We start from the raw sequence: 22,500 nt of genomic DNA, 5'->3' as shown, positions 1-22,500 counted from the left end.
TATACGTGTGTACATCAGGGGCGCAGCTACCCATTTTTTGAGGGGTATGCAACAACAAATTGTTGAAGTATTGTTAAATGTCGCATTGTCATTTTAAGAGTCTAAACGGTTCTCATAACGTCCTTTTGCCAGCTGTTGCTCACAAAGGATAAGGCTGATCCAACTCTAGCCTTTGTTTGCGCCACATTGACAGCACAATATTAAGTTATTACAAGGAGTCTTCATTGTTAGGAAATGGAAACATGTAATGAGTTGTTGCTCGTGTGACATTTCTGTTTGCAGTTTGCCATTAAAAGTGCAGTATGAGCATGGTAGCCACCTAGCTATCTGAATGGAATAGGCTAGGTTTCAATCGGCATATGCTTAGCAAACGCTAGTTAGTCTGTTAACATGAATATTTGCAAGCCTCCAAGCACAGACGTCACACTTTAAATCCTACCTGTTGCTTTTCACCATCCACTTATTTAACCACCTTGACCCTGACACCTTGTGTGTGTTTGTGTGTGTATGAGTGTGTGTGTGTGTGTGTGTGTGTGAATGATACCCCTGAGAGTGATGGCTGCTCGTCTGCTCCCAGACTAATCTCACAGGTGTCTCACAGGTTCACACACACTGCCCCTATGGTGTGAAAGTCGATTGTTTCTATGGAAATGCGTTTCTAATCTTACCCTCCTTGTTTGACGTGAGGTATTGGGTTCCTCAGCCTGGGGGCTGGCGCGGTAGGTGTGATCTGGAAGTGGCTGAGCAAGTGTATGGTGAAATGTGTGTGGGAAGGTGAGGTGACCATAAAGGCCCAGTCATACACTTGTTTCCGCTGATAGGGAGACCAGATCAATTGAAGCAGTGTGATTCTGGTGAAATGCCCTCATTGTGGAGGGCTGTGGTCAGGGTGGAGGGAGAAGTGAAGAGGGAGTCGTTTCTTTTAACTCTAAATATACTTCTAGTCTGTTTTTACATTTCTTACAGTCAATGTGGGACGTACGTATGACGTCTATGAAAGGTGCAATGTGTGTGTGTGTGTGTGTGACTTCAGGCATGACTATGTAAGGACCGCGTCTGTGTCTGAAGTCTTAATCTCTACCATCTCTCCACAGGAAATAATAAAGAAAGCAACTTCAGGAACAGACGCTGTCTTAATGTAAACATGCCTCAAGTCACACACACACACACACACACACACAGTACTGGCATAGTACATAGTATTAATAATGTATTTGAACAAAACGAAAGACAATGGTTCCGTCCGTGTCATCCTTGTGGGGCTACATACCCACCAAGTTTCGTGTACTCTGGTCTTTCAGTGTCCCGGGAATCGTTGACACCAAATTATTGGGAAAAAATGTCCTAAACCTATGCTTCGCTGTACGGCGGTCATTATAATGCTCCTGTTTGATTGGCTTACCACAAAGATGCTGTTTCTCTGAGTATCCTCCCGATTCTCTGAGTATCCTCCTCTTCCTCCCTCAGGGAAGACCTCCGCTCTGACCGTTACCCCCGAGCCAGTGGAGGGCGCCATGCCTATCCTGAGCAGCAGTCCCATGAAGAAGGGTTACAGCATCACGGACATCCTGAAGAAGGAACCGCATGCTCCACACCGGAGGTCAGAGCAGAACAGGTCCACACTCCAAAGCTCCTCCCAGGAGGCTCCGCGGCTTATCTGCCCCAACCCTGCTCTGAGTACGAACACCCGCGGCCTGGAGGCAGCCTGCACCTTGAGGTTCACCCCTAGTACACTTCATGCGAACCTCGGGAGAGAACAAGGACTCGGTTCCTCTGGCCTCGAGAGAGAACAAGGACTCGGTTCCTGTGGCCTCGAGAGAGAACAAGGACTCGGTTCCTTTGGCCTCGAGAGAGAACAAGGACTCGGTTCCTCTGGCCTCGAGAGAGAACAAGGACTCGGTTCCTTTGGCCTCGAGAGAGAACAAAGACTCGGTTCCTCCGGCCTCGAGAGAGAACAAAGACTCGGTTCCTTTGGCCTTCTCAGAGGCCTGTCTCTCTTTGGACACGGTAGCGATAGCCCTCTCAGACCAGCAATGCATCCGGAATATTCTAGGCCTCAACAAATGTACATCACATCTCAGTACTGCCCTCCTCATCCTTCACTAGGGTTGGACAAGATGTCACCTCATTCTAACCTCCTTTATTTCCATAAACCAGTTCAGAACATGTCTGTCCCATTACACATGATGCAGGTCCAGCCTTACCCTTGTCTTCTGCGTCTGTCAGGCTCTGGACAAAGAAACGCTTTGATTGGGTCATCTGAGAGCCACAGAAACCTTGTTTCCAGCTACCTCAGTGATTTGAACGTGCAGCCAAGCATTGACCACAAAAGCTTTGGTGTCTCACTGGATTTTGCCAGCATTGGTCTGTCCAGGGACCGATTTGCCCACGCAGCGCAGCTCCATGCACCTTTCATGACCACCAGCCTTGGGGGGCCTTCTGCGCTCGACCAGCCCAGGGACGCCTCACCCCTGCAGGGCATGGCAGCCTCACCGGGACCCCTGCCCTCCACACCTACCTCTGCTCAGCTGGGATCTAGACAAGTGTCCGTGGAGATGAGCGACCTCGAGACGTCGAAGCAGATCAGTGTGGTCAGCTACAGAGCGCTGTCCTATCCGCTAATGAGGCAGAATGGAAAGATTCGCTATGAGTGCAAAATCTGTGGGAAGATCTTTGGCCAGCTCTCCAACCTGAAGGTAAGACATCCTCCTCTGAGTCAATATCCACACCACCACCCTATCATCATGTTATGGTTTGTTTTGCATCATGGAGCAGTTACATCATTCAAAGTTTCAGTACAGCCTTTTGGTTTTGCTTGAAATTCTTTTGCATTCCTGTGAACTCACATCTCATATTAAAACACTGCACCTCTGAGTCTGCAGTGCACATCTCATCAGCTGTTCTGAGTAAGACACTCAAGTAGCAAAGAGATTGATCGTCTGCTTCATTTGGCTAAACAATCTTTGCAACTTGTGACTGTAAATCAATTGCAGAATGAATAAATGAACAAATGAATGAATGGATGGATGGATAAATGGATGGATGGATGAATGAATGAATGAATGGATGAATGAATGGATGGATGAATGAATGGATGGATGGATGACTCATCTCTGATCCGTCCCTCCAGGTCCACCTGCGTGTCCACAGTGGCGAGAGGCCCTTCATGTGTCAGACCTGCCACAAGAGCTTCACCCAGCTGGCTCACCTGCAGAAGCACCGGCTGGTCCACACGGGCGAGAAACCACACCAGTGTGAGGTGAGCAAGGGGTCAGAGGTCAGGATAGGTAGTTGTGGACAAAGGTACACCTGACTACTGATTGTGTTGGCCAGAGATGTAGCCAGACGTGTGTGTTCATTTATTCAGTCTCTATTATGAAGATACATTTGACACATCTGGGCAGAACACCCCTCTCTGTTGAATAGCTGATGCACTTTCTGTCTTGCACTATATGTCTGTTTTTTTGTCTGCTATATGTCTCCTTGTCTGTTATACTGTATGTGAGTGATGGAGCAAAATGCATTTCATTGTATTGTAGGCCTACTAAATACATATGACAATAAACCGAACTTGAACTATCTGCTTGAAATAAAAGTAATCTATTTCAAGCATTTTCAATTCCAAATAGATACAAACTACTATACTAGCCACCCAATCTAGGCCTAACGTACGTAGCTAGTCTGTAGCTTGGGTATAGGAAGATATCACCAGCAGCAATCAACAGTTACAAAAGGGGTGACCACATTTCTTTGATTTCTCTGATAAGATTCCCAGTTATTGGCCCAAAACATGATCAAATGACTTGCTGACTCATTACAATGTTAATCTCACGGAGATCAGAGTAACAGTGCGTGCAGTCGAGTGACATTACAGTGACAGTGGTGTGTGTGCGCAGACCTTTGATGTGTGTTTCACTTCTGTGGGCTGACCTGACCTATCTCGCTACACCTCTCTATTCGCCCTTCCCACTTTCCCTTTCGCTTCGGTCTTTCTCTTTGACACCCACTCTTGGTTTAACGCTGTTCAATATTGTTGGTTTTTTGATTGATTTTCAAATGGGGAGGAGCAGGGTACAGGCATAGCCATCATTTACAGCAGTGTCTAAATGTTCTTTGAATGAAAATAACATTTAAAACTGTTCTATTTAGTGTTATTTATTATCTACCTTTGATTTTGACTGGCCTATGCCATGTTGTATACAGTGTACTCAGAAGATAATATAGTATGTAATATCGTATGTAGTATGTGTATGAAGTATGATATGTACTATGTAACAGTATGCAACTCTCTCTGCCTATCCTCATCTTCTTCTCCATCTCTCCAGGTGTGCCACAAGCGCTTCAGCAGCACCAGCAACCTGAAGACGCACCAGCGTCTACACTCAGGAGAGAAGCCCTATAAGTGCAGAATGTGCCCTGCCCGCTTCACGCAGTTCATCCACCTCAAGCTCCACCGCCGGCTCCACACCAGCGGCGGCGGGGGGTGTGAGGGAGGCGGGGGGTGTGAGGGAGGCGGGGGGGATGGCTGCCATCCCTACGCCTGCCCCCACTGTCCCGGGGCCTACCTCCACTTCTGCAGCCTGCAGCTCCACCTGCAGGGCTTCTGTCCTGCCATGCGGCCTCCTGGCACACAGGAAGAGCTGGCCCGCATCAACGAGGCGATTGAAGGGTTCGACTTGAGCGATGCTGCAGAGAGGCTGGAGAGGGCGCCGGACAGCGAGGTGGAGCAGAGTGTCCTGAAGGTGTTCTGGAAGGAGATGGAGGCAGTGGGTCTACAATCGTCCAACCAGCAGGGCGGCGACAGAGAGCCTGTGCTGGTACAGCACCCAGACTCCAGGGCTGTTGCGGGACATCGGAACACTCAGCTACCTCTTCTCAATGTACACATCAAACAGGAAGTGGACCAGTAGCAACTCCTTCCAGTAATTCCCCTTGTCAACAGTATCAATTTTCATTCCTTGGTCTTAGTCGGCCATTTTGGCTTACCCTGATACAATCAAAGAGCTATTGTCACAGGAGAAACCTCGTCAAACTGAATGAGTCAGATACAGACTTGCAGATGAGGACAAGCTACATCTAAACAATCAGATTCATTCTGCTTTAGGACCTTAAGACTGTTTTCTCATGGTGGGGAAAACCAGTGACAGGGATGTTTTCCTCAGGGTAGCTATGCAACAGCATTATATCACTTTGCAAAAGCTTGCATATTACTTTTTGTGTGCTCTTTTTAAATGTATAAATATTTTTGGTATTGAAAAATATTAATACGCTCTATTATCTGGTACAAGAGACATTTAAGATGTATATTTTAATAACCTTTTAATTTATTACTTCACATTAAATTTCACAACACTTCTTTGCACTGCATTCTGGTGTGGAAAATGCTGAGGGTTTATTAAAGATGTCTATCCTCACAAATACTTTCAATAAGAGCCTTGTGTATGTATGCAGACATGTGTAAATGTGTGTACATATGTGACGAGTGTCCTTGACACGGATGTGGTCGTATTCAGGGCCTGTAGTTGGGTGGGTGGGTGAAAGAGAATAACACAGAAAGAGGAAAGAAGGACAGAGGAAATAGAAAGAGAGAGAGAGAGAGAGGGTGGGGGAGAGAGAGGGGAGAGAGGGAGAGAAAGAAAGAGATCAAGTGCAAAAGAGGGAAGGGGGTGTAGAATTAAGGAAGTGGTAACTTTTATTGCAATAAACTGCATCCTCCCATTTCCAACCACAAGCGTCCTCCATTGTGACTGACTCTGCTGAGCTTGTGTGTCTCGGTGAAATGTCCTGAGACAGCTGGGATATGAGAATAAGCAGTCAGACCTTTACTTATTGGAGTTTCAGAGAGAGTAAAACCCACTGGTTACGCTAATAATGCTTAAAGTCCCTAAACCAAAAATAAATGTGTTGATATCTGATATCTCTGGTGTGACACAGTCAGAATAGTAGTTTGTCACACACCAACAGATTTGTCTGAGCGAATGAAAACATTGCCATGCATATAGGGAAAAATGTCTCTAGATACTAGATATACTCCATAGATGCTGAGGCAGGTCGGATGGACTGTAGTTATGGCAAACACTATAGATGGGCAAACACTCTGAACAAGAACCTTCTCTGTTGCAGCCAACTTACTCACAGAGGTGACAAACTCCTACCACATGTTCCAATTATTCCCCAAACCAGACAATCTTAATTAGGGCAACTATTCAGCCAGTGAATCAGCTAATTAATGATTGTACTTGTGCTAGCACAGGCAGAAGGAATAAAACCAACGTTTACAGGACTTTTACTTTCTAGGCTACTTGTCAACCTACAACATTTTAAGGGGAGAGGTTATGCTAAATGGGGAACTCAGTTCATTATAATGACCACCCATAACATAACACTGAAAATGATGATGTTCTGTCTAATGGTCTAACTCCACAATTTAGTACACAACATAGTTTAGGCCTACAGTCTTTATGCTTTCATATGCATATTTTGGTTTACAAGGACTTGAATTGAATAAAAAAAATATCCCTTTAGATTAGTGTTTTCATGAGTTTGATATCTGTATGTTATGTTTGTGTTTGTATGCCTGACGTGTGTAGGCTAGAGTTACATACGTGTATGCGCGCGTGCGTCCGTGCGTGTGCGTGTGTGTGTGTGTGTGTGTGAGAGAGAGAGAGAGGGTGTGTAGTGTTTGTATTATTTGTGCTTGAATGCATCTACCGGTAAGTGTCTTAGTGTATTTGTTGATGAAGTGACAGCGGCGCACTCCCATTTCATCTGGTGGGAAGAGGAGCCCCAGCTCTGTTGGCTCAAACATTCATTCCCACGCATGAGTAGACTACATTTTCCACCTGCAATGGCCCACTGCTTGGAATCCTGGTCATTTCTACATTAAGCTCCAATAAAACAGTGACATTCAAAGGCTCTGAAACAACTTGGCGTTTGACTAATTTGGTCCCATCCCACATGCTGATTCTAGCGTCAATGTGTCAACATCTGTCTCAAATTACATTCAATTACATTTGCCAATTTTTATAGCGTAAGATTCATGTAAGAGGAAAGGAAATATTATCACCTTTATGGTTCTGTAGTGTCTCGTCTCGAGGCTTACAGTAGCCTATAGGCTCCCTGGTCGTGTGCTGCGGCTTTAATTCCAAAAGGATGACGTCAGATATTTTTGACGGGAGGAAGGAGTATCCGCCGAGAATGAAGGATGTCAACAATGTCACGGATGGATTCTAGTGTCCGTGTCTCCGCACCACCATGATAAGCGAGGAGTTCGTGGCCGGGGCGATGGCACCGGCGGTCCGGAGAGGATGCTGGACCGCGTGGTGCCAAGTTATTCTATTCGCCGTGTCGGCTCTCGTGATCGTGGCGGAGAGAACCGCGCGTGAGTGGGCACCCACAATACTCCTCCCGAGACGACACATAATAACATAACCTTCAGTGGGCTGCAGTGGCTGAACTGGACAAGCTCCCATAACTTTTGTTTCGGTCACTGTGTTATTATTATTAATAGTTGGCTATTATTATTTTTGAATACTGCTTGCTGTAGGCTAATTGCATGCATTGTGTGGAAGATCCTTGCATTTCCCTGCTAAAATTCAGCATCTGTCTTAACCGTTGAATGACAGGGCTTGCAGTTTATGTAGGACACAGACGTATGCACAGACGATTAGACGGCTCGGTTTTGCGTCTTTCGTACGTCCGTCTCTAAAACCGTCAAACCAAATCACTACCAAGTAGGTTACCGCATTATGCAGGCTACTATGCTGTGTGTATAACTAAGGAGTAGGGCCTATAGACCGTTTAATATTCCACTCACGATGTTGCTCGAGAGAGAGAGAGAGAAAGAGAGAGAGAGAGAGAGAGTTATTTTGACTTGGATTATGGATTTTGGAATGGTAATGGAATTTGCTCGAATGATGTAAAGTGACCTATGTCACACTATGGCAGGTAACACGGGAAGTACTGAAGTGTAACTGTCGTCCAATGACTTACTCAGTTTGGACAAGTGGTCGTGGCCGCAGAGCACGGTGTCCTCCAGATGTGTGTCGCGCACGTTGTGGTGTGCGTAGCTTATGTCTTGTTTTGGCGCTGTATTATCGACTTCGTGTGATGCACGCGTGCGGTAAGGAGATCAGTTACTCGAGCCGAAAGGGTGGAGTCAAAGAGAGCTTTGGCTTTGACACGAGGACGTCTTTCAGGCGGGATTAAAATACCGCGCGTATGTGTCTTGGAGTCCCGAGGGCATAGCAGTGCCAAATCAATGAATGGTCCTCTGCAAGGTCTACACACACACACACACACACATACAAGAGAGAGAGAGAGAGAGAGAACACTGCTGAAGGTGATGCAATTATACAGTCATCAAAATAACCCATTTGACAACTAGACAACAGGGCAGATTCATACACAGACTACAGTCATCTAAGGAAAGAAAATAAACAATACGTCTGTGACTGATCTGAAGTAATTACTACTAGCCTATAGATCATTACAAACAACGTGCTTCTTTTATGGGATCAAAGTTATACAGTTTGATGTAGTTGTTTATCCCATCTTAGTACCTATTTTATTATCTTTTTCTCTTTCACACATAACCTTATCATGTCTCTCTCTTTGTCTGTGGTCTCGTCTCCTGTCTGTTTGTCTGTGTCTCTGCCTGTGTGTCTGTGCTGGGCCGTGTGCCAGTGCTGTACTGCGTGGGCTACTACCTGTGGGTGGGCGAGCGTCTGTGGGCGGCGTGGACGCTGGCGCTGCTGGTGCCCGGAGCGCTGGTGCAGGTGCTGAGCTGCTGGTGGTACCTGGCCGACGGGGAGCGCCGACGATGCCTACTGGCCCTCACACACCTGCTGCACCTGGGCATCTTCAAGAGGTGTGTGTGTGTGTTTACATGTGTCTTGAGTGAGTGAGAAAGAGAGAGAATGCATAGACAGAAATATAATGTGTGTGTGTGTGTGAGGTAGAAAAAGTATTTGTGAAATGTAGGTGTAATTTGGGTTAAACCATCCTTATAAAAATATGCTGTGGATTTCTCTGGTTGGCTTAAGTGCAGACATTACACTTGACCAAAGTGACTTGACCACTTGACCAAAGTGACAAGGGATCACATTGTCCCCGGAGCAACTTAAGGGGTTAAGTGCCTTGCTCAAGGGCACAACGGTGGAAGCTGGGAATTGAACCGACAACTTTCAGGCTACTGCACGCTAGCCCAGCTCCTTAACCACTACACTACCACCGCCCCACATAGTTCTGGGAATTGAACCGACAACTTTCAGGCTACTGCACGCTAGCCCAGCTCCTTAACCACTACACTACCACCGCCCCACATAGTTCTGACAATTGTGTGTGTGTGTGTGTGTGTGTGTGTGTGTGTGTGTGTGTGTGTGTGTGTGTGTGTGTGTGTGTGTGTGTGTGTGTGTGTGTGTGTGTGTGTGTGTGTGTGTGTGTGTGTGTGTGTGTGTGTGTGTGTGTGTGTGTGTGTGTGTGTGTGTGTGTGTGTGATTTGATATAATATAATATAATAACTAAATGTGTATAAACCTGGAGTTGTTTGCATTCCTTGGGCTGTGTGTATTTTGAGACCTTTGTTTTCTTGGCTTGTTAGATTAGATTCAATATATTCAAAAATATAGCAGAGCTTGGATTATCTCTTTTACTAGAGATTTGACCAAAAATGTGCTTTACTCACGCAGCCCATTTACATCCATTAACTACTGTACTCAGATCAGATTTCAGAGCACTTACACTAATTCCACCCATTACATGCCAACCATGGAAACTGACCCATGGGCAGCATGGCCGTCCCCAGAGTGCCGTTAAGTCTCCCTGGAGAAGCCAGTAATCAGTGTAATGTTACAGTTTCCTTCCTTATTTGCCGCTCCTGCAGCTGTGTGCTCTGTGCTGCATGTGTGTGTGTGTGCGTGTGTGTGTGTGTGTGCGTGTGCGTGTGTGTGTATGTGTATGCATGTGTGTGTGTGTGAGTGTGTGTGTGTGTGTGTGTGTGTGTGTGTGTGTGTGTGTGTGTGTATGAGTGTGTGTGTGTGTGTGTGTGAGAGAGAGAGATCCCACTGGGACTTCTTCCAAGGTCCAGAGCTCAGATCCATCAAATTAGGCCTGAATAAGGAGTCTGACACTCAAGGCTGCTTAAATAACCATGGCGCCGAGCGCCGAGGCAGCGAGTGCATCGACCGCCTCCCAGATCCAGGCCAGATTAGGGCCAGATCCTGGCCAGATTAGGGCCAAAACTGGTTCACGGTTTACCGCTGTTCTGATGGCAGCTTAGATTAGATTAGATTAGATTCAATTTCACTGACACTGCAATGACATGCAGTTTTACATGCACTCAGTAGTGCGGATAGTAGATAGAAGGCTGTTGAGACAGTATTTACAGCTTATAGAAACAGTTGAAAGAGCCATTCGGCTGGCTTCTGATACAGCATGATGCTCATATCCACCTGTCTGGTGAGTGAATAAATGCACTGGATGAGCGGAGGCTCAGATTGGTGAGGGAGACCCGGGCCGCCTCTGCTCTGCATGTGCCGATGATGATTGACTGACTGTGTGTCTCCCCCTGGTGGCAGGTTCTGGGACTGCATGTCGTCGGTGTGGCACATGCAGGGCTCGGCGGGCCAGCTTGGGGTGGCCGTGATGCAGCAGGCCGACGTGGCGGGTCTCCGCCTGCTGGAGGCGCTGTTGGTCACGCTGCCGCAGACTCTGCTGCAGACCTACGTGCTGGTGGCCACTGACATGGGTCTCACCTCGCCAGGTACGACCTGTCGTCATGGAAACACAAACTTAACAACCAAAAGACAGCAAGAAAGTAAACATGACAAGCAGTAGGAGAATAACTGCTGTCTTGATGACAATGCTGTAGCCGTATTATCACTAATGCAGTGTTAGAACTATTACACATAGCACTATTGAAATTAGCTTTATTCTACAGCAGTGGTCACTTCGCCTGGCCATGGTCACCTGGCCTGACCACATGAGCAAAGGAACGTTAAACACAGAAGAACACCATACTCTGTAGCGCAAGAGTAACAACAGATAGGCCTGCGACAGGCAACAGTCCAACGGAAGCTTAATTTTAGCGCAGCTTGCCACGGTGTGACTCATCGCCTGACAGTGGAGTAATCAACAGACAACACCAACCCAACTAAAGCTGCTGTTGGTGCAACTGAAGAATACAGTTAAAGAGCAAGACTGCTCAAGTAATGCAGTAGCACAATTCTAATCTGCCTATGTTTGTACTGTATTTTTAACTGAGGGTAGTGCTATAGCAATTTGTAGGGCTAGCATGAACAATTCAGAACAATCTAGGTGTGGACATAGAGTTAGTTAGTTAGTTCCTCTCCCACCCTCTCTCTCTCTCTCTATCGTTTCTGCTCTCTTTTCTTCTCCACCTCACCTTCTGATCTCTCTCTCTCTCCCCCTTCCTCTCTCTCTCCCTCTCTCTCTCTCTCTCTCTCTCTCTCTCCCCCTTCCTCTCTCTCTCTCCCTCCCTCTCTCTCTCTCTCTCTCTCTCTCTCTCTCTCTCTGGTTCCACAGTGTCCCTGTGCTGCGGGACGTGCCTGTTTTCTCTGTCCTGGGCGCTGGTTCTGTTCAGCCGGGCGTGCTGTCTGATCCGGCCGGGTCACCTGGCCATGCCCCCTGCCGCCCTGCTGTGCCAGCTGCTGTGGAGGGCGGGCATGCTGGGCGCCCGTGTCGCCAGCCTCATGTTCTTCACTCGCGTCTTCGGCTGGTGGGTGTGCGGCGTCATAGGTGAGTGGTGAGACACACACACACACACACACACACACACACACACACACACACACACACACACACACACACACACACACAGACACGTATATATATTTGTGAAGTGATGCTCTAATTCTCCCATACAAATTAACTAAATAAAAAATACACATACACATACACATAGACACACAGACACACACACACACGCACCCACACACATACACACAAACACACACAGCTTCTGTGTGGCCAACTCTAGCCAATCACTGGAGGGGGTATAAGTAATGGTTCTCGCCTGCCAGGCCACAGCTACAGTTTACCCACACTCATGAGCATTCACACATTTACAAGTGTAAACAAACAAACAAGCACATGACTACAGAGACACATGCATACACACACACACACACACACACAAGCACATGACTACAGAGACACACAGAGACACATGCATATCCACACACACACACACACACACACACACACACACACACACACACACACAATACAAATTAATAAAACAAATACATAGGTGGAACAGATAATATGGAACTAAAGCTGGAGGTTCATATGCAATTTCACACAGACACACACTTTGAATACATAGATACATAGAAAACTATGGTTATGGTGATTGTGATGGGATTTGGCAGACGCTTTTTGTCCAAAACAACATACAAAAAATAACAATACAATAGTTAAATAACCACAGAAAACTAACTAGACTGCAGGGGGCATGTTGTTGACAAAAGCATGGATCCTTTTTTCCACTTCTTCCATCCAGTGTTTGGGAACATGAAGGGGCAGAATATTTCTGGAATGATGGTAAAAATGAAAACACGCCAGAAGTGTCCTTAAAAAGCAGTCTGTTTTGACAGTCTGAAGCCTTTCTCAAGGTTTCTCATCCCCACAGCGGGTTCATTTCCAACTCTCTTCAGTTCTCTCTCTCTCTCTCTCTCCGAAGAGCTTTTAATAGAACACGTTGTCACAAAAGGTCTTTTCAGTCAGTTGGTGTCTTTTTTCCAAGAATAACAAATCCTTTCATAAAAAGGACAGCATATTTGAGTCTATTGTCATAGTTAGGCATAGGTCTTACAAAACAGTCTGCAACAACAAGAGCCTTTTATGGGTTCTGTTATGATGTTCACATTGACATGTACTTAGGGGTGTGTGTGTGTGCTGTGTGTGTGTGTGTGTGTGCGCGTGCACGCATGTGTACTGTATGTGTGTGTGTGTGTGTGTGTGTGTGTGTGTATTTGTACTGTGTGTGTGTGTGTGTGTGTGTGTGTGTGTGTGTGTGTGTGTGAATATGTAGTGATAACACCATATGTATGGGCTATCCCAGGGTTCCATTGGGTGACCGCAGCCTTCTGGCTGATGTCGCAGCAGACGGACATCTGCTCTGGTCCGTGGCGCTGGCGTGTCTTTAACGGGACGTTGGCCGTCGTGCACGTCTTCTGCTTCCTCAACGTCAAGGACGGGCCTTCACGCTTCCGTATGGCCGGCTTCTACCTGGTAACGTTCAGATCCACATACGTTTACATGCACAAAGTCATACCCACACACACACACACACGCACACACACACACAAACACACACACTCACATACACACACACATCACACACACAAACACACACACTCACATACACACACACACACCCTCTCTCTCTCTTTCTCTCTCTCTCTCACACATACACACACACACAGACACGTGTACATGAGTCATCCTCGGCTAATAACCTTGTGCCCATGGGCCCATTCTATTCCGTTTGTGTGGTGAAGTATTATGTTGTTTGTTTGGTTAGCTCGTCACCCTTGGCTGACTCTATGAGTGCTTGTCTGCTTGGTAAACACACCTGGCTTTGTTTGTGTAACACTTATTGTTGGTTAACAGTTTTATAACATTGGCACACTTTAGGAACACGGACACATGCACATGCCAAGCCCTGACACACAGAGGAACACACACACACACATACACACACGCACACACATACACATACACACACGCACACACACACGCACGCACAGTCGCACACACACACGCAGGCACACGCACACACACACACACACCACACACACACACACACACACACACATGCAGATTTCTCAGGTTACGGTAAAAGGAACCTTGTGTGTGTTGTTGTGCAGGTCATGTTTCTTGAGAACGCCACCCTGATGCTGGCAGCCTCGGACTTCCTGAATGAGGCGTCGTGGGACAGCCTGACCGTCCCCACTGCTGTGCTCTGCAGTTTCCTGTCAGGTGAGTCACACTCCGCTCCAGGTGACCTTCTGTCCTTCTCCGTGTGATGAAATGCTATGCAGCATACTCACCGATGCCTGTCCTTGGATCATCGGTATTGATCAACCGGACCCTGATCAATACCCATGAAGCTGTGAACATCAAGTCTTATTTCATCCGGTCAATATCTGTGATCATCTCCACTGATGTATTTAATCCAAACAGTTCAGCTGTCCAATGTAATCCATCTCTCTGTGCTGTTATAACAATCAGCAGAAAACAAGTATCACATATCCAAAACATTTGGAAAAAATTAGACATTCTTGGCAATCTAGCCAGATATGTGTATGTTATGAAAGCTGCTTTGTTGGTGATTTTGTTGTTGTTTGCTGCTTTGGTCTGTTGTTGTTGATGTTGTTGTAGTAGTATCCCATGTCCCCTGTGTTGTGTAATGTTAAGGCCCACTGTGGGAAATCCCCTACTGTACCTATAGCACAAGGAACTTGACCCCTCTCCTGTGTGTTTATTTGAAATGTGAGTAACCACAACACTCGTTTTGCACCTCTCTCTCCCCCCTTCTGTCTTCACCCTATATCCATCATGCTTTCTCTTCTCTCTCATCTCTCTATCCCTCCTTCTATCTTCCTCCTCCTCTTCTTTCATCTCTCTATCCCTCCTTCTTCTGTACTCTTCCTCCTCTCTTTCATCTCTCTATCCCTCCTTCTTCTCTCCTCCTCCTCTTGCCTCCCTCTCTTCTGCCTTCTTCCTATATCCATAATTCTTTCTCCTCTCTCTGATCTCTCCATCCCTCCTCCTCCTCCTCTTCCTCCTCCTCCTCCTCCTCCTCTAGGCCTGACGTCTCTGGTGCTGTACTACCGGTTCCTGCACCCCAAGTCCACGGAGATCTCTCTGGGCCTGCAGCACATGGGCGCGGGCAGCCACATGGGCAGCACGTGCCTGGACCTGGAGCGCGGCGAGTCCTCCTTCTCCCTAGGGGGCGACAAGAGCCTTCAGGCAGACCCCTCCTCCCTCCACCTGGCCTCCCACCCCAGCTTCTCTCTCTCGGGCATGGCCGGCTCCCTGCTGGAGCCCCCGGCCAACTGTGTAGGGGGGAAAGGTGGGGGCGGCTGGGGGTACGGAGGGTGCAGGCACCACCACTGGCTCCTGGTGCGGCTGGCGCTGAAGACGGGCGACCCCGGGAGGATCAACCGCGCCTACGGGGCCGGCGGGGTGGCGGCCATGCTGGGCGCGGTCGCGTACCCGCCGGGGCTGATGGGGGCCGACGGTGGGGTCATGGAGGGGGGGATGCTGGGAAAAGGGCGAGGCGAGGAAGAGGAGGAGGAGGGGGCGAGGGAGGAAGATCAGGCTCTGGCGCCGCTGTCGGACTGCAAGGAGGAGTTCCAGAGCGCCAGCGAGGACGAGCCCACGTCACGCGTGGACAGCGCTGGGCTCGCCGGTCTCGACGGCGATGATGATGATGATGATGATGATGAGGAGAGCCTGCCGATGGAGAGCCCGCTTGAGTCGCCCGGGTCAGACTGCAAGCGCAGCTCGCCGGAGGGCAAGTCGGTGCTGGGCGACAGCCCCGAGCCGCGCTACTGCCCCACCGAGTCCAGCTCCACGCTCTACTTCAGCGCCGACCCGCAGTCGCCCAGCAGCGCCAGCAACCCGCGGCTGGACCGCGACACCACCGCCTTCGGCTTCGGCGCCGAGAGCCTGGCCGAGCTGAGCAGCCCGGTGGACAGCGAGCGCGGGGCCTCTGCGGGACCCTCTCTCACGGGGCCCCTGGGACGCCTGGGGCCCTGCTACAGCTCCACCCCCCGGCTGGACGGGCCGCACGGTGCGGCGGGACTGGGGGTCGGGGTCGGGACGGGGGCAGGGGTGGGTGGTGAGACCAGTTTTGGGATCCCCCATCTGAGTGGACCGCGGAGGCAGCTGGTGCTGTCCAGGCGAGGACTGGAAGAGGATGCGGGCTTCTAACGATGTTGGTGTGTGTGTGTTTGCATACTTCCGTGTGTGACTCTTACTTTACCCATGGGCCTCTTGAATTTGAGTGTGTGTGTGTGTTTATAGGCACGTGTCTATGTATGTGTGCAGAGTGTGTGAGGAGTGACTGTGAACGAATGCATTTGTAAATTTATGTGTGCGTGACTTGCCCTGTGTGAGTCTGCGTCTTTGTGGATGTGTGCACAGGTCTGTATGAAATTACAGTATGTAATGTGTGTGTTTGTGTGTGTGTGTGTGTGTGCATGTTGGTGAGGGGTGCAGGGTTGCGGTGCAGCTCTTCCCCTTATCTACCCTCAGTTAAAACCCTCGCTGCCTGGTTCTCCACTCTCCTTTCTCATCGACGTCAACGTGTCTCAATTCAGCAACCACGGTTGAAAAGCACAAGCCTTTTACAGGTACCAAGACACTTTTCAAATAAATCAGAAAACAGAGAACTAACAGGGGAACCATTACAGCATTACAAGCTGAAAAGTGGTTTAAAAGCAGGGCTATTGAGCAGCTAAATAGCACCTTTAAGGCCACTGAGCAGAACCAGTAAAGGTTCCCCGGTGGAACCTTCCTCGGCGCTTCTGTGAAGATGGCAGCCCAGAGTATACTCTTAAAGGCTCTGGAAAGGATCTTTTTAAAACGAGTCTTCAGATGGAAAGTGGGAAGTGCAGCTTTCATTGTGTTTGCTTCTTATGGGTTATCTTGTGTGTACCTTCGCTGACGTGCCATGCTTGTCCATCAGTGGCAGGGGCTGCTCAGTGCAACCATTCAGATGAGAAGAAAGCAGGACTGTATGGTCTATTTTCACTTGTTTAGTGTGACTCCCTCTCTTAGACTCTCGACTTCTCTAACCTCACCTGTCTGTGGCCTCTCTTTACTGTGGGTATATTTGTTGCAAAAAAAAAACAGAATAATACTTGTTTCTTATGGGTAATTTTGTTGCAAAGAATTATGCTGGACAGGTTTTTAAGAAAATAATATAATCTTTTTGCGGACCTCACAATGTGACGAGTTGTTTGGATATGACCATATCTCTGTCAGGTGTTTTCTCAGGCAGTCTCGCTGGTCTCACTCATCGCATAATCTGACTGGTTTTGGAATTATGATGCTATATTTCGTAAATGTTAATTCCACCATGGAAAACTGAACTAATTTAAAGCTCTGTGTTAAATGGATGTCCATGTGTTTTGATATAAAAGTCAGGAGTATATAATATTCTTTATTTGTGTCTATTTAAGAGGAGGTGAAGGATTTCAGCCATCTACTTCAGCACTTTCTGTATTATTCTGTATGTAACCACAAGCTAAAGCCTGGTTTTAAAAAAAAAGACATATTTCATCCAACCTGCTGTGTTGGAGGCTGTGAAGGGACAACTTTTTATTCAAACAAAACAAAAATCAACATGGAGATTTTTACACTGTGGAGAGGCTCTTCATATTTGGTGTTTGTGTCTGTGTCACATAGACCTGCAGGGTGTACGCTGTCTAGTCAGCTTCTCCATGGCTGAGCGAGGTGAGCAGCTTCTGGTCTTCCCAGTGTCCTGTCATAGAAATAACTTAATTACCAGTGTCCTTAAAGCAATAAACACCTCCAAACACATGCACCCACACACACACACACAAAAGAATGCACACACACTCACAGACACACACACAAACACAGAGGAACTGAGACACAAAGCTGAAAAAACGGGAGGTTAAATTACTGTCTGTTGTGTTCTGGCTTTAAATGAATAAATGTATCATATGTCTGTATTCCAAAACTCAAGAATTTGTGGTAATGTCATTGTTTTAGAATACTGTTTTGTTCTTTACCATTATTGTGATAATGCAGTATGTGCTATCTTTAACACAACATCGTAAATATCTTCGTAACTAGAGGGTCCTGCCTATAGGCTATTCAAATGGTAGGCCTACCTCACTCATCCAAAACAAATGTGTTGCAAGGTTATTGAGCTAGGCCTATTGCCATTCAATACATTGTTCCAAATAACGTTTAGATCTTAACCTTGACCTACAAATAAATTCGGAAATGAACCAGATTAGAAGCCAGGGGGTTTAGGTAAAATAGGTTGGAGTTGTTCTTTTTCCTTGTAGGCTAAAGAAAATCAAAGTTTTCCCTACCTTTAATGAAGAATGTTCGGGACGCCCCCTTTAAGACGTCGCACATGCGCAGTAGTATGAAAAAGTTAACTCTGGACTTAGTCGGAGAATTTCTGCATTAAGGAAAAAGAAATCGAGGCGACCTCGAAATGGCTTTCCGAAGAAGAAACAAGAGTTACGCTTTCTTCAGTCAAGAATTTCTCATTCAGAATCATGCAGATATTGTATTCAGTCTGGTTATTTTCATCCTGATCGGACTGATGTTTGAGGTGAGTGATCTTACCCTACTTTTTTCTCCCCCCCCCCCTTCAGTACAGCTGTAGCTAGCGGGGTTGAGTTGAATTGTGGAAGCAAGACCAGGGTAGAGCTATTAGAGTTGTCTAAAGACACGTAGTCGGAAGAACTGTCTGTTGTAGATTTTGTGTGCACTCTTTTTAAACGCCTTAAAACGAATCTTCACTTGTGGCTTTGCCTGGATGAGTTGACAGTGTCTGTTGGCTACAAATTTGCCCGATATTCTTTTGGCATCTTCCTAGGCTACTTTTTGACATCTTCGTTGGCAAGCGTTGGCTACGCGGCATGTTAAAATGTTTTTATTGCGTGTAGCCTTTTAGGATGCCCAGTTACGTTGTTACCTCAAGACATAACACGAAATGTAGCCCAATGCTTGAGTAATTTCCTTTGTGTCTGTAAAATGAAACATTCGTGATCACCCCTGACATTCAACACAAAGGCCTGTACGTTATAGTATATCATTTAATCCCATGAAAGATCAAACACTTTCAAGAAGTTGCGATATACTGTAGTAACAGTGCAAAACTACACGAGTAATCTCTCTTGTGGTTTTATGTAAATATACTGTGTTGTGGGTTATATCTCGGGTTTGCATAAGTCCCTGACTAAACTGTCACTCTGTTTCTCGTACTGTCCTCCGCTGCTGCGGTCTTCAAGTGATTCGCTGAGTTGCCGACGGTAACGTTAACTGAATGGATTTGATCCTCAGCTAACTGCCACGTCTCAATCTCTGAGCGAAGAGCCAACAGGGCTCCTTCGCCAGAAAAAAAAAGGTGGAATCCGCTTTTCTTTAAGCTATTGGTGCACCACCGTAAACGTTTTTGGTGTGTTATTTGTGGAATGTACTAAACGAGTCAGTCAGCCGTGCGTTTGATTAAAACAAACAGTGCATGTTTGCATATGGGGAGTCCAAGTTTGTCACTGGAATTTGGGCTTCTGTTTTTTTTTTTTTTTTTTTATCTCTCCCCGGGATAAGGTGAGAGATGTCGTCATAGAGCTGATGGCAAATGGCACTTCTATTTAGACAGGACAGAAGTAGACATACTCAGCGCACCAAACGGTTTTGGCTACTCTTTTACAGCTAACTATAGCGCTTCTGTTAGTGGTTTCAGTAGGACAGTGCATCAGCGAGGGGAAATTCCCACCACCGATTTCACGAATCGGAAATGGCTGAAACCTCTGTGCGGCTCAACTAGGCAGCTGCGGCTCTTTTGCGCACATTTAGCAAGTGATTGTTTCTTACGCGGCGCACCTGGCGAAGTTTAGCTTTGATAGCAGCGACTATGTGCGGACTGTGTTCAGTGCAAATCATGTTATCCTTCTTTGTACCATTGGCCTAGTTGGCCCACTCAGTCAGCTGAAGTAGTCAGCCATCTGAAGAACGGCTGAGATGAAATTATGAACCGTTTTGGGGCCACTTACTGCTTAAGCTAATGCCTTAGCTGGTCGAGAATATTAAAATCTGTCGTTTGTGCATGCTGCTGCTGTTGAAGCGTAGCGTAGGGTGCATGCCATGGTAAGTGACCATATTGTCCAATCTGCTTTGGTCTCAGGCAACTGCAAAAACAGCCATCGTCTTCATTCAGCCCCAGTACAACATCAGCATACTATCCACAGGTGGGTTTTCATGTCATTATTCTTCCATGGTGGGACAATTTGATGGAACATCCACGTCTGTTGTGTACAAAATGTAAATGTGTATCTTGTTCATTAAATAACCCCTCTCTTAACGCAGCTTGTCATTTCATAAATTATTAATTGTATTTTAGCTGGGTACTTTCTCATGGCAAATTGCACTGATTGGCCAGATACTTATGAAGTGCTCTTGATTGGGCCAATCCCCTCTGAAGTAGAATCTGGAGTTGCCTTTTCTCTGTAGTTGCCTTTTCTTTGCATCTTGCTTTGAGAAATCCTAGTCATCCTTTTACATAGAGGCCTCATCCGCACATCTGTTTCTCACTTTCTGTCCCCTTCAAACACACACACGCACTCACGGACACACGCGCTCACGGACACACACACACACACACACACACACGCTCACGGACACGCACACACACAATTGGAGCACTCTACAGAACAGGAGTGGTGTTTTTCTTGAGAGAGGCATAGCTAGAGGTAGTTGTCAAATCAGACCTGCCCTCCTACTTTCCAAAAACGACATATTTTCCATTTTGTCTTCTTTTGTTGCCTGTGATTACTGTCAGAACTGGGTTAGAATGTTTTCAACTAATCACTTAACCAACATATTTCGGGGATTGTGATGGAATTTGGCAGCAGAGTTTCATAAGTCCCAGTCCCTTCAGGGAAATGAAGGCCAAGCAGTAATGGATTTGAGTTCAAGCAGCTTTTCTAATGTCATGCCATGCTGAGCCAAACATATGAGTTAAGCCCAAACAACCCATACTGAACGAAAGGTTCCTTATGCCAGTGTTTTTCAACCACTGTGCCGGGGCACACTAGTGTGCCGTGAGAGATCATCAGGTGTGCTGCAGAAAATTACCCAAATGTCACTCACTGGGCCAGAAAAGCAACTGTTGCATCAAATAATTTGTCTTGCATAGAAGCCATAATAAGGCCATATCTATGTATTATTTGAAATTTTAGGCTATGGTATGTTTATTTTTTCTTCACACAGGATGTTAGTGTGCCGTGGGACATTTTAAGTGTCAAAAGTGTGCCGTGGCACAAAAAATGTTGAAAAACACTGCCTTATGCTGTCTTAGCCAGACAACACTGTCTTCAGTAGTTCTTTCTTTCTTTCTTTCTTTCTTTCTTTCTTCTCTCCATCCCTTTAGCTTTTGCAAACACACTCTCAGTGTGCATGCAGGAATATAGAAACATCAGAAAACAGGTTAAAGGGGTGGTTCAGGATTTTGGACATAGGACCTCATTTCCAAGTTAGCAAGTGTGATATTTGTCAGTGGAGACCGTCTGCACGTCCAACACGTTTCATCCAGTCCTAGTTGCAGTTCACAGTTGCTAGGCTAGAGCAAGTCATCAGTATGTGTTAGCAATTGAAATGCAAGGATAGTTTTATTTCTAACATTATTCTATCAACACAGACATTTACATTGATAGTCTGCCGTTATAATTTATTTGCCTCTGGTGTACTGTGGAGTGGGTAGGACTGTTTTTAGTGGCAGCCTAACACATACTGATGACTTGCGCTAGCCTAGCACCTGCGAACTCTGCAACTAGAAGGACTGGATGAAACGTGTTGAAAACGGTCTCCACTGATAAATATTACACCTGCTAACTTGGAAATCAGGTTCATGTCCAAAATCCTGAACCACCCCTTTAAGCTTTTTTTCTGTACAGTGTGCATCAAGCCTGACCGGTGTGCTTGTGTTTGCAGAAGGGGAGGTCACGCTGTACCACTACGGCTGGAAGGACTGTGGCACCATCCTCTTCTATCTCTTCATCACCATCATCCTGCACGCCGTGGTGCAGGAGTACGTGCTGGACGTGAGTACCCCGCGGCCTCATGGGTAGTGTCGGCCTGCGTCGCCGCTAGAAAGGGGAAGTCGTGGCCGGAGTGCAGATAGAGATGTGGTCAAGATGACTGATAAGATTCACAGTGATGTGGACAGTAGCATGTACATAGAAGGAATTACACCAAGAGCTCACCCAGCTCGGTTGGGTGTTGGGACACTTAGACCACTTCTCTGTCTGAGTAAGCGGAACATCTTAACTAGCTTTTGCAAAATGGCTGAAGGTTTCTTAAAGATTCGGTAAGACTTAGTGTAATCCTTAATTATGTATAATCCATTATACTTATACATTGAATACAATTATGCAAAGTCTTGGCTCTAGAAATGTGAATCAAATGGGAACAAAGTGGCTTGGACCAAGCCAATCAAGGCCCATATTCTAACCTGTTGAGGACTTGGAAGGCTGTAGAGCTCACACATCAGTAACCTTTTGCTAGAATTACGGACGTCGGACGCCACATTTTTGTAGAATGAATTTCACTTCTGACCCCACCCAGTTACGTGGGTGTTATTTCCTTATTTCATGTCATGATTTCTGTCATACTCCTAATGTAACAGCTAAATGACTATATGGTCTATGAATAAATGATCTATGAATCATGAATATGATCTATGAATTAATGATCTATGAA

At 46.6% G+C, this 22,500-nt stretch overlaps 3 protein-coding genes across 4 annotated transcripts in view; all 3 read left to right on the top strand.

The window, feature by feature from the left end:
• The window catches only part of prdm1c (PR domain containing 1c, with ZNF domain), a 14,236-nt gene extending 7,751 nt beyond the window's left edge, over positions 1-6,485 (top strand). The window contains exons 5-7 of the mRNA XM_076272705.1: positions 1,468-2,696; positions 3,131-3,259; positions 4,326-6,485. Of these exons, the coding sequence (XP_076128820.1) occupies positions 1,468-2,696; positions 3,131-3,259; positions 4,326-4,910 (1,943 nt within the window). The 3' untranslated portion in view covers positions 4,911-6,485. The remainder of the gene's footprint in view (positions 1-1,467; positions 2,697-3,130; positions 3,260-4,325) is intronic.
• Positions 6,486-7,197: 712 nt separating this feature from the next.
• xkr5a (XK related 5a) lies at positions 7,198-15,963 on the top strand. Its single transcript, XM_076271941.1, has 7 exons — positions 7,198-7,381; positions 8,686-8,869; positions 10,578-10,762; positions 11,545-11,757; positions 13,085-13,254; positions 13,893-14,004; positions 14,834-15,963. Exons 1-7 carry the CDS (start codon positions 7,255-7,257, stop codon positions 15,961-15,963), a joined length of 2,121 nt encoding a protein of 706 aa, XP_076128056.1. The 5' UTR covers positions 7,198-7,254.
• Positions 15,964-18,154: 2,191 nt separating this feature from the next.
• The window catches only part of tram2 (translocation associated membrane protein 2), a 7,849-nt gene continuing 3,503 nt past the window's right edge, over positions 18,155-22,500 (top strand). For both annotated transcript variants that reach the window (XM_076272373.1, XM_076272372.1), the window contains exons 1-3: positions 18,155-18,349; positions 19,928-19,991; positions 21,733-21,842. In XM_076272373.1, coding sequence (XP_076128488.1) covers positions 18,230-18,349; positions 19,928-19,991; positions 21,733-21,842 — 294 coding nt within the window. In that variant the 5' untranslated portion in view covers positions 18,155-18,229. The remainder of the gene's footprint in view (positions 18,350-19,927; positions 19,992-21,732; positions 21,843-22,500) is intronic.

This window comes from Alosa pseudoharengus, unplaced genomic scaffold (genome assembly GCF_046254945.1).
Source record: "Alosa pseudoharengus isolate Yale_2024_CS ecotype anadromous, Long Island Sound unplaced genomic scaffold, YU_APseudo_1.1 YU_APseudo_1.1_scf_7, whole genome shotgun sequence".
NCBI lineage: Eukaryota > Metazoa > Chordata > Actinopteri > Clupeiformes > Clupeidae > Alosa > Alosa pseudoharengus.
Note: the sequence above shows the minus strand (reverse complement) of the source record. Positions and strands in the feature narration are given on the sequence as shown.

Excerpts from the sequence above, each read along its gene's own strand:
- xkr5a (XM_076271941.1), top strand. The coding sequence starts at position 7,255 with ATGATAAGCGAGGAGTTCGTGGCCGGGGCGATGGCACCGGCGGTCCGG. Across the intron at positions 10,763-11,544 it reads CATGGGTCTCACCTCGCCAG|TGTCCCTGTGCTGCGGGACG; the intron begins GTACGACCTGTC and ends CTGGTTCCACAG. Across the intron at positions 14,005-14,833 it reads GCTCTGCAGTTTCCTGTCAG|GCCTGACGTCTCTGGTGCTG; the intron begins GTGAGTCACACT and ends CTCCTCCTCTAG.